The sequence below is a fragment of the Gavialis gangeticus genome, unplaced genomic scaffold, assembly GCF_001723915.1.
Source record: "Gavialis gangeticus isolate Ggan-Ray unplaced genomic scaffold, GavGan_comp1, whole genome shotgun sequence".
NCBI classification, from domain to species: Eukaryota; Metazoa; Chordata; order Crocodylia; family Gavialidae; genus Gavialis; species Gavialis gangeticus.
In genome coordinates, this window is record NW_017729030.1 from 60,448,301 (window position 1) to 60,463,774 (window position 15,474).

The 15,474-nt window shown below is 41.8% G+C and overlaps 1 protein-coding gene across 12 annotated transcripts in view; it reads right to left on the reverse strand.

The window, feature by feature from the left end:
* The window catches only part of ADGRL3 (adhesion G protein-coupled receptor L3), a 1,275,722-nt gene that overhangs the window by 187,101 nt on the left and 1,073,147 nt on the right, over nucleotides 1-15,474 (reverse strand). For 11 of the 12 annotated variants that reach the window (XM_019522289.1, XM_019522280.1, XM_019522284.1 and 8 more), the window contains 4 exons: nucleotides 11,329-11,512; nucleotides 9,635-9,757; nucleotides 3,009-3,217; nucleotides 2,094-2,270 (listed from right to left, as the gene is read on the reverse strand). In XM_019522289.1, the coding sequence (XP_019377834.1) occupies nucleotides 2,094-2,270; nucleotides 3,009-3,217; nucleotides 9,635-9,757; nucleotides 11,329-11,512 (693 nt within the window). The remainder of the gene's footprint in view (nucleotides 1-2,093; nucleotides 2,271-3,008; nucleotides 3,218-9,634; nucleotides 9,758-11,328; nucleotides 11,513-15,474) is intronic. The other variant, XM_019522283.1, reaches the window with a different exon arrangement.

Sequence of the window (15,474 nt, forward strand, 5' to 3'; positions counted from 1 at the left end):
GTGCGTGGCACAGGCCCTGGGGGGGCCAGCCGGTAACAGTGAAGCCCGGGGAGGGCTAGCGGAAGTTTGGAGACGCAAGAATGTCAGGAACAGCTGCGAGGCTTGGGGCGTGCTAAAGGGGAGGTAGGAGGCATGCATAGCCCATAAGGCTGGGGGTGCACCAAGTCACCCTTAAATCTCAGGAGATCATAGGCAGCCTCCCATATTACCTTATATAAGATCAAAGACGTGGCGGGCGAGAATAAGAGGGTGCTGATCTCCTAATTGCCACGGCAAGGGGGCGCTAGCAGGATCACGGCCGCTCGTAGGCCCCACTCCATGACAGGCTCCAAATGTATGAGTGTCCTTATCCTTAATGACAGCTTATCAAGAGGCAGTACAGGTGTTAAGCACTTGTTTCCTTCAAAACTCTTCATTTTTTCATTTGGGTGCAGAGCAACTCTGTGACTCACATTTCTTTGAGGTGACCTGTGACCTCAATGACCTGGCACATTCATCAACTCTAGGTAGCTATCAACAGGACAAACACACGCACACACACACTTTAAAAATAAATCTAGAAAAAATACACTCCCTTGGCAATACTGTTTCTCTGTAAAACACTTGTACTGAATGCACCCATACCGCAGACAAGGGTGAACCGCAAGGTTATCTTCAGCTGACCTATCCCAGAGTATGACTGCAGTTATTTTAAGCCAACTACCATTGTGCAGGAACAGTTCTCAAGTAAGTTACAGGGAATTCTACCCAACTAACTGGCAACTGATTTTCTGCCTCTGTCCTCACTCTAACCAGCTGTGCCCAGCTGTTGCAGCAAGTGTAATATATTGATGTTAAAAGAGCTGCCAGTCTTGCGTTTCTATCTTGCTTGGTTTCTGTCATTCAAGACAGAGTCTTAATATATATTTTAATGCCGTGTTTCAAATTCTCTTTAGGAATATCAAAACAAAAGTATACAAAGGAGTGACAATGAAAAAAACATTCATAAGGCCCTATAATACCACAACAGTGTCTGTGGTGACATCTCAGTAGTCCTGGTAGCAGTGCTGAACTCTTCTACATGTTTAACTTTAGATAATTTGTACAGAAGACACTATACACCAAGCAGGGCCAAAGTCTCTTGGGTTATCTGGGCCCTTATTCTTCTCCAGAGTTGCCTGAACCTCATCACAAACCTGTTCTTTCTTACAGATGGCCAGATGTGCTCAGACAATATAGAATGAGCTCTGCCTTTTACCTGTTCTAGGATGAAACCTCAACTGAGGGCTCCATCCTAAAACACAGAACCCTACTGAGAAGCACTTATACAGTAAACTACCTCAGCTTCAAAAGAACTGCTAACATAAGCTGAGTCCTACTTGCGTGAGTAGAGGTCACATACTCTGGCCCAAAGCACATGCCTCTGTGCAGGTCAATAGGGCTAATCACAGGCCAGGTTCTGCCTGTCTTTGCAGTGAGGATACAACACAGGGAGGAAGAAGTGAAGATCCTTCCCTTCTTCACGCAGACAGTAGCAAGGCTGGGCACAGTGACAAAGCAAATAAGGAGCAACCAAGGGAGCTGGGCAGGTTCTTCAGGGGCCAGGAAGTCACACCACACAAAGAAATGTGGCAGAAGGTTTTCAGCCCATACACTGCTGTGATCTATACCCAAGCAAAACAAACTTCTCCTAATGCTTCCTATCCCCATGGCCCACAAGCCCAGACTATGCTTTGATGGCACAGTCAGGTACACACATGCAAGGACTGTAGCACTGAGATCTAAGCCGGTCTGCAAAACACTGAAGAAGAGATGTAATCTCCACAGTTGCCCTTCTTAGGTTGACCGCTCTTTCTTCTTCATCTCATTTAACAGCTGGACATACTCTGAGCCAAACATAGCCCTTGAACAAATCACACTCAGTTCCAGATAAAGTCAACGGGAGCTGCACATGAATTACCAAGGGCAGAATTATGCCAGGCAGGTTCTATATCTAGAATGGCCTTTGGATAACAAGTTTGTCAAGCTTTATCTCTTCACTGAGACAAAACTGAATGGCATTAGCCCTTCCTCCCTCCTAATGTATCTGCAGCCCATATCTTTGCAGTGCCTACCTTAACTTCCACATGTGCCATCAGGACAGCAAAATTGGTTAGATGATTACAGGAACATGTAGTGTGTGTCTTATTTGTTGTCAGGAGCCGACATCCTTGCGTCGACCAATAACCTGTCATTGTACGCTTTGAATAGCTCCAAAATGAACAGTTAGGGTTGAAATTTTCTTCTGACTGCTGCTGGGAAGAAATGAATAAATGCAGTAAAAATTGTAAGGCTTCAAAGATTTCTAGATGCACTATCTTTTCCCAGAGCCACTTTGTAACTCTCACCCTTTAATTTCACATAAACAATCAGCAACCGTTTATATGTCAAGTATTAGCTGTATATGCCAGAGAAAGTTAGATTGGTGCTGCTCTCTTTGTTAATGCAAACTTAGTTCTTTGTTCTTGATTAATTTCATCCACAGATGTAAGTCAACTCCTCAGAACAAGATTGCTTCATTGGATTGCATTGCATTGCATTGCATTGCATTGCAGAGCAGAGAAATTAATTGCTTTAAGCAATCAACTTTTGCAATGACTCTGCTTGGCTACTGGTGGGCTAGCTGTCCTCATCCACGGTAATTCCATTTCCTCTAATATCCCCTGCCACCAGGATAAAATAATATTATGGGCCATTTAAATATACTGGTAGTTTTTAATCACGGAATGACTTGTGTTAGCAATTGAATGATGAGGCTTCTACACAGTGGAGACCCTTTCCCTAGCCTGATTAGTATAATGTAAAAGAGGCATTATCCATATAAAAACATTAGGCACAAAGGCAGTAACAAATACATAATTCAAAGTTTGATCTAGGACTGCTTGGGCACATTAGGCTGCCCAACTGAGGACTTCTGCTGCAGTTGTTTTAGAAATAAAATGAAAAACCATTTAAATATGAAGTTTCACAGACCCGCCGTGCCCCCTTACCTTGATGTGCTTGACAGCAAACACCACAGGATCCGCTAGATAAACTTTAGTGCTGAACTCTTTGTTTATTGCTGCCGTAATGACAGGGGAGTTAACTATGACAGAGTGATTGGTTGACATGGCCTCTGTTCCTAACTTCATGCTGGCATTCTCCGTGGAGAGATATGGACCCAGGTTGTTATACAGCACAAAAGCCACCCTGATTTCACCTACAAAGTACAAATATGAGTTAGAAATCATACCAATCCAGCTCAGAGGGTTGTGTTCAAGATAATAGTTCTTTGTTACAAGCAAAATGCTTCTTCTGTTACAACCTCCTCCTCCCTACCTGTGCTGTTGAAACCAAAGCTGTGCTTTGGGGCTTTCAACCCTGGTTTCTAAAGAAGTATCCTATCATGGCTATTATGACTGCATTTGCCGCCTCTCGCGAACAGAACTCAGGCTCATGAAAGCTTATGTGTCTCTTACTTAGTTAGTGTGTAAGGTGCATCTCAACTTTGCCTTTTGATTGGCAAAAAGCACCAAGGTGCTTGGTGAAAAGCACCTTGTTCAAGTTCGCAGATGACACTAAGATGTGGGAAGAAGCGAGCACGCTAGAAGAGAGGGACGGGCTACAACTAGATCTCAACAGGTTACAGAGGTGGGCGGATGGGAATAGGATGGGTTTCAATACAGACAAGTGCAAGGTGTTGCACCTGGGAAGGAAGAACCAGCAGCACACTTACAGGCTGGGGAACTCCCTTCTTATCAGTGCAGAGGCAGAGAAGGATCTTGGAATCACTATTGATTCCAAGATGAACATGGGTCATCAATGTGGAGACGCAGTCAGGAAGGCTAACCATACTTTGTCATGTATCCATAGATGACCAAGGAGGTGATCCTCCCCCTCTATGCAACATTGGTCAGGCCACAGCTGGAGTACTGCATCCAGTTCTGGGCGCTGCGCTTCAGGAGGGATCTGGACAGCTTCGAGAGGGTCCAGAGGAGGGCCACACATGTGATTAGGGGGCAGCAGGGCAGGCCCTACGAGGAGAGGCTACGGGACCTGAATCTGTTCAACCTCCACAAGAGAAGGCTGAGAGGGGATTTGGTGGCCACCTATAAAGGGGGACCAGCAGGCAATGGGAGAGTCCCTGTTCCCCCAGGCACTGCTGGGGTTAACAAGGAACAACAGCCATAAGTTGACTGAGAGTAGATTCAGGCTAGATATCAGGAGGCACTACTTCACTGTCAGGGTAGCCAGGAGCTGGAACCAACTTCCAAGGGAAGTGGTGCTTGCTCCTACCCTGGGGGTCTTCAAAAGGAGGCTAAACAGCCACGTAGCTGGGGTCATTTGACCCCAGCATCCTTTCCTGCCCATGGCAAGGGGTTGGGCTGGATGATCTGCTTAGGTCTCTTCTGACCCTACCAACTATGAAACTACAAAACAATAATTTTTGAGCAATCTGTCACTCTCCCACCACCACTCAGCCCCATCTCATGTATATTTTTTTTTCCTAAAAAACCCAGAAAAGAACCCATTTTATTTTTCAACCAGATTTTCTCCCTTTCCATATAATCCCATTGCTAGGGATGTTTCATAAAACCCACACTACCAGCAAATTGGTTCTTAACAGAAGCAATCCACTTTACCGCTTTTTTGCACATTACTGCAAAGACTATAAAGTAAGAAATGGAGTGAGATTCGTTTTCTTTTATAATTATTGTTTTTTTTAATCATGTCCAATGCTAAGGAAGATACAGAATCAATGATATGTTACACAACACGTGATTTAAATGAGGGAGTCAGACTGAAGAAATTCACTGCTGGGATAATAACAATACCTTGCCCTCATACAGTATTTTTCATCAGTTGGTCTCAATGCACTTTATGAAAAAGAGGTCAGTATCATTATGAAGGGGGAAAGGAAATGCAGAGCCTATTTTATGAGAAGAGACTAAGAGACAGGCTTGTGTAACACAGCAAAAGGCTGTGAATGAAGATGGCTGCTGTCTGTAAATAGTTCAAAGGGGCAAACATGAGAGAGGGAGAAGAGCTACTTAACCTGAAGACAAAGCTGGCACAAGAACAAGTGGGGATAAGTTAGCCATGCATAAATTTAAGCTGGAAACCAGAGAAAGGCTTGCAACCATTAAAGGCTCTAGAACATCCTTGCAACAGGAGAAGAGGGGGCAAAAGGCTCAGTATGTCTAAGATGGAGCTTGATAAGATTAATGTTGAACTATGGGGTTGCCTACCATAACATGCGGTCGAGCATGAAAACCCAGGAAGCTACTTCCTGTCCTGTGCTTCTATTAGCTATTGCTTCTGTATAGGGAAACCAAGGCATAAAGGGAAATGAGTTGCCCAATCTCACTCAGCAAGACCGTAGCAGAACCACATATAGAAACCAGGTCTCCTGAGTCCCAGTCCAGTAGACTGTCCTCCAGGCTAAACAGCTACAACCACAATGAGGTCAATTTAGTGGTAACCAGCTGTGCCCTTAAGTCCCTTGAACTGCAAACAGTAATGAGATCTTATTTGAAGCTTGTAATTTTTCAATTAAAATAACTACAGCAAAATAGAAACTTCTTTCTAGGTGTATCTACATGAGACATTTACTGAGGAGTGGCCTAGTTAGTACTGCAGTAAAGTCTCAGAATCTACCCGTGCAACCCTATTAGGCTGCAAGATACTAATTAACTCAGCTGTAGGTTAGTACCCGTGCAAGTACTATTCTGCAGTGGAGTTCTTCAATGTGCAGCAATGCACATATAGATGCTGACAGGGCTAGCTGAGGCATGAGGGTGCTTCAGTGTAGGGGCTGTCTGCTGGCTAGGCCCACACTAGAGCACCCTTGTGCCCTAGCCAGCCCCCTGCAGCATGTTGAGCTGGGTCAGAGCAGCCCCAGGTTGGCAGGCTAACCCCAAATGGCCCTCTGCCAGCTGTAGCTGCCCCACCCCAGCTCAAACTGCTGTTGTCCTGGGTACATGTCAATATGCTGCAACCAGAAGCAATAATCTCTAGCATGGTATGCACTGGAGTTTATTCATTCGCATTAATTTTATGTGCCCTTTAATATAAATTTTCTAGTGATTTTTTTCAATGTCCCATGCTTTGGGAGGGAAGGCAGTTCATGAACACATAAGGTTATTACTATTGCTTCCAAATATATATGAATTAAAGCAATGTATGTCTACTGATTTTAATAGACCATAGATGATTTACACCAGGTAAATATCTGGCCCTTTGATGAACCTATGTGTTACTGCTTTCAAAAAGTAACTAACAAGGGCAGACAAATCTCTGAAATGCTTGCGGGGCGGGGGGACGACGACGACACAGGACACAGCTGCTACCTTGCTATCTACTGTCCTTCTCTATAGTGATGCCTGTTCTCACATTAGGAAAGCACAGTGACAGTCAGCCTTTAAGAAGCTAATCAAGTCAGCGGCAAGGAAAAAAAAAACCCCTTCCAAGTAGTTTGCAGCAAGAAAATCTGGGAATAGTGAAAAAATACAGAGTACTAAATTTTATCCTAGACATGGGCTTTACATTACAACAGTGCTGGTGAGTCCATATTCCACACTGGTCAGAATGCCTTGACCACCCTTAGGAACCTGGATTTTTCCTTCTTTCTGCCTATGCCTAAAGCTTTCTTTAAAAATTTCTTCTTTTAAAAGTTTCTTGTTCTTGACAGAGTCCTAAAGGCCATGTCTGTATGCTGAAATGCCATACCCCTGAAGTCTACTGGAGCTTTGCCACCGACTTGAAGGGAGACAAGAATTTACTCCTTGTCTCTAGAATAAACATTCCTTTTCCATTGTACATTTTAGTGGTGAAATCCTGTTTCCAGTACAGTGGGTGACAAAATACCATTATTTTGCTACAAGTTCAAGATTTATTGCAAACCACTGTCTGCAGGATTCTTAACAGTTTTACCTCTATTGCCCAGCTTCAATATTGTTCTATTATGGTATATTTTGCCTATTTTACAACTATCAAAGTATGTATTATAGCACTTTCCCCTTCATATAGGCTAATGTTTAAAAGCAACCCCCACAGAATATACACTCATTACAGAACAATAAAGTAAACGAGTGGAATATTTACTTTAATGGATCTCATAAATAGGAATTTGTCAGGCCCATTAGTACAAACAGAGCCTGGCAGTCCCTGGTTTGGTCTACAGTGGATCTATAGAGATAGATCAACCCATGTTTCTGCTCAAATTACTGAACTAGAAATAAATGGCTTGGCAGCTTCAAGACAGTTCACATATAACATCATCTTTGATTCATATTATATCAAGAGGCTCGTAAGCTTTAGAGAGAAAAGCACTGAAGACTTGAATTCATAACTTTTAATCACCTCTTTCTGGTTTGTTGGCTTTTTGTGCTATCATTGTTTGCTGTTGTTTCCCCCCACTTTCTTTCAAATGTTTGCACTGTGCAGCACTTTGAAACAGTTTTTCAAGCAAGCCTTTTATCCTATGTAAAATTTCCTACTGAAGACAACAGATGCTAACTAACCATCTATGCTCAGTACTGTCCCACACTGGCAACAATGTTTAAGAAATCAGGGCACACTGACAGGCCCTTGGCACTCCCAAAGATTGACAGTCACTTGGCAATAAAACAGATTTCCAATCAGCCAATTTAGCAAGAAGTCAAGGGCATGGGACAATTAATATTAAACATGCTTCCTGCATCACAAATGCTATAGGTGTTCAAAAGTGAAAAAAATATTAATTCAAGATATCTAAGCAAAGCAGCAGAAAAGATTTGTAAGGGGTTGGAACATCAGAGTCATGAACATGACTTTGGTACCATTATAAAATTAATTCATCTGCACCCACACCAACTCCCTCCCCCCAACATGCCTGATTATCAGCTATTACAGGGTTTGGCATGTTAGGTTTTGTGTATAAGACACTTCTGTTTTGCTGTAGCACAGAGTTTATTTGCACTTCTAAGCAGAAGAAACAAATTTGAGAGCTGCACAGTGACCACATGAATACAGACTTCAGCTTCTGGTGAGTTTGCAATGTCTGGGTAGCAAATACAAGAAACTGGGTAAGGCCTTATTGTTTTTTTTTTTTACTTCCTCAGATGTTATGAAGCAAGAGTAAAGAGAGAAGAGGACAAAAAAAGTATTTCTCAGCTGAGCAAATCAAAGTGACACTATATGTGAAGGTGCATTCATTAGAATTTTATAAAAAACTAGTTTAATAAATGGGTAATCAATTGTTATGGCATCCAACAATTCAAAAGTTGCTTCTGATTTTTCCATATCTACCATATTTACTCAAATATATGACAACCCTGAATATAAGATGACGCCCAAATACTTAGATTCTATATATGAAAAATGTACAAATTTGTTAACATTTTCCAGGTATTATTATTATTGGAGGTTTGCCTTGAATTTGTCCCCCATGTTTACCTACTTATATACAGTACAACATATACATGATATTAATCCAAAACAAAAAGGCTCAGTGATCTACCATGTAGTTCACTGGGTTGGGCCCAAGCAAAGTCAACAGCATTTCAAGCCATGGTAACCCGACACCTCAGAATTGCTCCAGATACTCCCCACAAAGGACCCATGTGTTAATTAGTGCCCCATTCCTGACTGGGACCAGATATTCTTGTCACAAGTCCTGGGATCCTCCAAAAATGTATATGTAAATGAGGCACAGGGCAACCTGGTCCAGCTCCACCTCATGAAGGATGAGGCCACACTAATCAGATGTGATGGACTGAGGGATGGGATAACAGAGCAGTTCTGGGTGAACCATTTGGGGCCCTATTTCATGATATTTGCCAGACATTTACAGCTGGTGAAAAACAAGAATCATTTAAATAGGAAAGAAAGGTGCAAATCAGCTGTGGGAGAGAAGACGACATTGAAATGTATTCAGTGTAGCTTGACCCGAAAAAGAGTTGGTGTTGAGAGGGACTGCATGCAATGGACACTACCATATACCTTACTCAGTTGGGCTACCCTAACCTATCCTTGGGTTATGTTCTCATCAGTATGTTTGCCTAATATGGGCTATATGTTTTATAGTCCTGCTCAGTGTTGGCTGCATTTGATCAACTTCATAGTAGGTTTCCATTACTGAGCACATGCTGCTTTTGGCAGCAGTTTAGTGATAGAAAATCTATTTAATGAGGTTTTCTTGTATGTGAATATAAGTCAAGAGGCTTTTTCCTCTCTGCTGATTGGGGACAGGGGGGAGGAGGGTCCTTGTCTTGTCTTGCATTTGAGTAAATACAGTACTTAGATTGAGGGAGCTTTGGTAAAGGGACTATCTTGCTATTTGGTGTTTGTAGGACTCCTGGCATATTGGAATCCTGGTCCACGTCTGGGACTGTGCAGTGCTATCACGACGCAAATAATCAGGAAATTAAGCACATAAATAAATGTCTACAATGATTTATTCATCTTATAACTATAAGTTGCACCTTCTTCTGATGCTTTGTAACCATCTACAGCACATACTTCTCACATCTATAACATGCTTAAAAATATCTAGGAATCGTTTATTAGCTCTTAATAAACTGTTTTTCAATGTAACCATAATGCAAAGCATTACCTAACTCAAAAGATACATAAAGCAACAAAATGTTGTACCTACCATTTCGACCATTTTGTTTCAATGTATTTGCTGATAGCTGGATCGAGCTCCCACGACCCATGTTCTGTGGAAATTTCAAATCTTCCAAATTTCCGTCTGTGCTTAGTCTTGCAACTTCCAATTCTGTTTGCAAGAGACAAGTGATCACTGGGTTACAACATGGAGAATAATCACCACTAAAATACTCACAATATACATACATCATGGCCCCAACACCATTTTTGCAATAAAATGTAAACACAGGAAACAGTATGGAGTGTTGAGTGTTAGACTCTGCTTTGAACTTTCACTTATTTTCCATGTCTTTGCCCTGCAGAAAGGCTTAGATTTTTTTTTTTTAATGTAAATAAAATCTACTCCAAGTTTGTGTAAATAAGCACCCAAGGATATTCAGAACAACGGTAAAAGTGAAAATCTGAAAGTGTTGGTATTTTGCCACTGGCTCTTGGTATGTTCTGTAGATTTTATCAAAACCCAGTATCTGTAGTCACAGAAATTAAAAGGAGAGCTATTCTCATTTAATGCGCAGATGGTGGCAGGGTTGGTGTTTTCCAGCACGCTTGATTTTTTTAAAATTAAAATCAACACTCAGCTAAATAAAGCCACATATTTATATTCAATTGAGCAAAACAGTATTAAGCATGATGAGGAACAAACTTCTTGTGAACTGTTCTCACTGCTATCATAGGTATATTAGGCATTGTGTCTGGGATTTTCAGAGCAGTAAAACAGAATGAGGTGTTCAATCCCATCATATTTCAAATTGAACATTTAATTTGTTTAGAGTCTTTTGAAAAAAAACTGAGGCTGAGCTCTTCTAGGCAGGTGCCTCCTCTTTGCTACGTATTTTGGCTGTGCTCAGCAAAAGGGCACCTGGGCTTTTAGGTATAATAGTAGTAATAACAAAAGCAACAAAAAACAGAAGAGGTCATGTGCCTACATATAGACATGACACATAGACTCAATGAAGGCTTCTATAATATTTTACTTCTGTAGAATAGCATCACTACAAGACAAATCCTGCAGGTCCTACTCAGTTCTTAGTCAGATGAAACTCCCAAGATACCAAAAACTGAGTCTGTCTTTATTCTCAGGCACTCATCACCATGGGTCTTGGAAAGTGATAAATCAGAATAATAAAAGGAGTTCTCTTTGAGAAATTACTTCAGGTTTCTTACCAACACCTTTATGTAACACTGGGAACCCTATGGGAGATATGTCTATTTTTATCACTCAAAGAAAGGCAATTAATTTATTCAAGGATAGATCTCACTTTTAGAGCCAAAGCATAAAAGTTGATGTGCACCTACAATTCCTAGATCTTGCTGTTAGCCAAGAACTATTTGGAAAGAGCTACGTGATTCAAGGGAAAATTTTTAAAAATCTCACACAGGTATAAACAGACATCACTGGTCAACCACATACAACACTTTACTCCACAATTCTTGGTGACAATCAACGATACTCCATGAGAGGAAGAATCATTCATTAAAATGGAGGGAGAAAGTGTTGCTGAATCTTACTCAGATGAAGTGAATTATACTAGATTGGAGACAGAGTGAAATTCTAGCTTCCACTGAAGACCATGGAGCTTGTACCATTAATTTTAATAGGGCCAGGGTTTCACCTTGCATCTCAAGCCTGTTCTTGCATCTTTTTCCTTGCTAGTGTTTCAAATGGCTCTGCTCACTTACGGATATTGTCAGTGTTCTCCCTGACGATGTCTGTCTTCAGGAGGTTATCAGCCAGCACAAAGGCACTTTCCTCCACTGTGTCAAGTAACATGGTTGCCGCACGCAGCTGGTCGCTTGCAGTCAAGTCCCTCCAAGCATTCAGAGCCTGTGGCTGTAGGAGGTTGTTAACCGTCTCAACCATGGCCTGCAAGGGAGGGTGAGAAAGGCTTTCTGTGAGTCTGAGCAAACTGTTAAGAGGTCTACAGATACATTCTACCGAGTCAGAAGAGCAGACTACTGTATGTAGACACAACATAGCCCCATTCTCCCTTGCCCAGTCCCATTCCCCCTCGCTCTTCATGGCAATCTGCAGTGGAGTTGTTCATGAATTTTCCTCTTGACCAAGCAAGGGAAAAAAGCCTAACTTTCATTCTACAAGCTGAACAACATAATGACCAAAAAGTTATTTTCTATTCCTGTGCTCTTTGCTGGTTAAATGATGGGGATGGAGGCTCTGGGAAGTTGGGGGCGGGGCTTGTCTCTAAAGAAAACATAGGAATTGTATTTGAGGGGGTGGGGGGGTGCCTTGTCTCTAAGGAAAACATAGGAATTGTATTTGAGGGGGTAGGGGGGGTGCCTTGTCTCTAAAGAAAACATAGGAATTGTATTTGAAAACATGCATCCCTGCAAAGCAGTGAGCTGACAGCCACAGTCTGTTCTGAACTTAAGAAACAGAGCCAGGATGTCAGCTACAGCTATTCCAGGTTAACAAAGAATTAACTGCACTAACATTGCCCAGCCAACATAAAATGTTCATTCAAGGGATACTCCTTCCAAGTAAACCCTTCAACATCTGTGCTGCTATCTTATTATCAAGGTAATAAACAGAGGGGCTCTGCTACCTGTGATCCTCAGGAGTTCCCTCATCCAGAGGATCAGCGGGTGCCCTTAGAGATTTAGATAAGGTATCACATTTCAAATCATTCCATTTAGCGAAGAGTCTTCCCTGTGCTAACAACTTGGATCCTTTCCACAGTGTACAATGCACCCTAGGTTGCTAAGTAAAAGGAGCACTCCCATTGTGAACTTCCTCAGCATTAATCTGGCTGCACGTTAGGCTGCAAACAACATTGAGCAAGCCTCACAGTTTGTAAATTACAGTTGTCAGATCCGACTGATCCTGAAGATTTTTCTTCACTGAAAACACCCGCTCACTTACTAACCGCTGCTGGCCCAGCTTGTATGTAGCTAGCTAGATTATAAATAGGGAACAACAGAGCTGGTGAGCAAAATTGACTGCACATGTTTAAAAGAAAAACATGCCCAGCTAATGTTCTCTTCTGCTGGTTAGTGTTTTCATAGTAACTAGTTACTGGCTGTTAAAAAATTCCTGCTTCATAATGAAACACCTCCACTGCCAATTAATACCAGCCTCAGAAACTAATTTGCCCTTTGAGATAAAGTTGCCTTTCCTGACATCATTCCATGTGCTGAAAGGTCTGGCATCAAACCTACTCCATTTTTCTGTGCTGCAAGGAGGGCCCTGCATGACTTCAGCAATTTACAGACCCCAAAACTGTGGCACAGATTATTCAGAGGAGCAGCTGGGAATTCTTCCTCCCTCCTGCCCCACCTCCACCATGCTACAAATCCTGAGTTTACAAGATCATTTATTAACAGGACAGGGCACGACCTGTTTTCTAGGAATAGACCAAGAGCCATGGCCCTAAAAATATATGACCCAAGTATATGGTACCAGGATTGGGGGAAGGCCTGACGCACTGCTGCCCTGCAAGCATGTGAAGTCATTGCAGGGAGAGGGTGGGATAGTGCTAAGTCAGAGTGGTAGAATTTCAAATTGCTCAACCATTAGATCACTTACAAGATATTTATAATAAATTGCAGTAAAGGCTATGGAAACGCAGAGATCTCCAGACTTCCAGGGTTTTTACATGTGTTTCAGGCATAGGGGGTGGGGTGCTTTAATTAGAACGGCTCCGAGAGCCACTCTAATTAAAGCATCCACAGCGTCTTGTGTATTAGCATCCCTGTGTTTCAAAATGGTGGTGGGAGCACTTTAACTAAAGCTTGTAAAATGAGCTTTAGTTACTCCCCACTGGCATTTTGAAGTACGAGGACACTGATACATGAGACATGGAGGCTGGCTGGACCATGCCAATTGGCATGATCCAGCAGACTCAAGTCTGCTCTGACTCACTGTAATTACAGCACATTGGAGTAGGTTCCCCATACGTATATAGGCACCCCTAATGCTGGTGAGGCAGCCATTTTTAATTCCTAATGAAACTTTTACTGACGTAGAAGACAGGGCAGGGTGGCATCATGGAGACTATGATACCAATTGCATTAATACCTTTGTGGGGTACAAAGTGCATTTTGATGTCACCAGTCATGTCCATCAGCAGTGAGCAGACACTGCAGAAATGTACCCTTTATGGAATCTCTATTGTACTCCACTGACATAGAAAGCACAATTTGGAAATGTATGTATCTTCTTTTCTCTTGAGACTAACCACCTCATTTTTTTAACCCATTAAGCACCCAACATGCCTACTAAAGCATATTAAAACTTTGGGAAAATGAAGTCATAAAACTTCAAGAGCTTGTTCTATGACACTCTTGCAAACATAAGGTGAGGTACTTCTCCCAACAAGTGTTGATGCTTCAGCTGTTCTTATTCATATACGTGTGTGTGTGTGTGTGTGTGTGTGTGTGTGTGTGTGTGTGTGCATGTATGTCAGTGACACACACACACACACGTGTAAAACATTCACATACTAAACCTGGAACCTGTTTTTTAGCATATTGATGGTCAGGAACTTTATCATCATCACACTAGCTGCTAGATTTTTAAACTATGGGCATCTATACAGATGCTTCACAGGTGAGGGGTCCTTTAATTAGAGTGGCTCTGAGAATCACTCTAATTAAAGCGCCCAGACTGTCTCATGTACCAACATTCCTGCATTTCAAAATGATGGCAGAGATGCTTTATCTAAAGCTCATTGAGTGAGCTTTAAATAAAGTGCCTGCACAGCCATTTTGAATTGCAGGGATACTGATACATGAGATACAGAGGCTAGCTGGAGCACAGTAATTACCATGCTCCAACAGACTTGATTAATTGAGTCTGCTGCGATGTACTGTAATTACAGCATGTTAGAGCAGCCTCCCAGCTCGTGTATAGGCACCCTATTTGCTTTTTTAAAGTTTTTTTTTAAGAGCTCTTTGTAAGTTTTTTAATTGCATCTAAAACAACAACAAAAAAGAGAGCAAGAGAGATAAATTTAGCTGTCAAAAAGAAGCATCATAAATCCATGGTATTTAGGCATGCTTTCCAGCATTTTAAAATCTTAAAGTCCAATCTGAATAACACTTAATGCAATTCAGTAGCTCACTTTGGTAACTTATCTCTCTAAAGACCAAAGGGAAGTGTCATTATTTTCTAGTGATCAAAGTCTTGCCTATTTTGCTGTGCATGTTTTTGCAATGTGTTTTTCTTGCAAAGATCCCATATTCATGGAAAGCAAATTATGCACTCTCGTCAGAAAAATGATGATTTTTCTCCCCCTTCAATGTTATTATGCAGAACACAATTTGCATTGCTTTCATCTAGCTCAGCTGCTAATGGGCTCTTTAAATCTTTGGTAAAACAACATGTTGGATTTTATTTTTTTAAATATTTGAATGGTAGAAAGAATTAGTTTTTAGTGCAGATCTAGCTCCTGGGTTTGGATGGAAAGGTAATGCATATTTGACTAAACTTGAAACAGATGCTCAAATGTTTGCATTACGGTGCAACATCTGCTGCAGAGATTCGTCCTGTGGAAAACTATTTTTTTCAGATGTGTATTTTAATTTTTGTTGGGGTTTTCTGTGCTTGCACAATGCAGACTTAGTCAGGCATTAAAAAACTCTCCTGCTGAGTTGGGAGTCCTGACCTTCAGCAGGATGCCAGATTTGGAAAGTATCTGTATGACTAGACTGAAACCAGCAAAGCCATACCTCTGGTCAACAAGGATACGATCTGAAGCCTATTGACGGCTTCGGTGGACACTGGCAGGTGAAGTCCTTATGCTTGATTTGCAAGTATCCCTAAAATTCCCTTCACTGGCTTTGCATCAGGCATGAATTTGGCCGACTGCT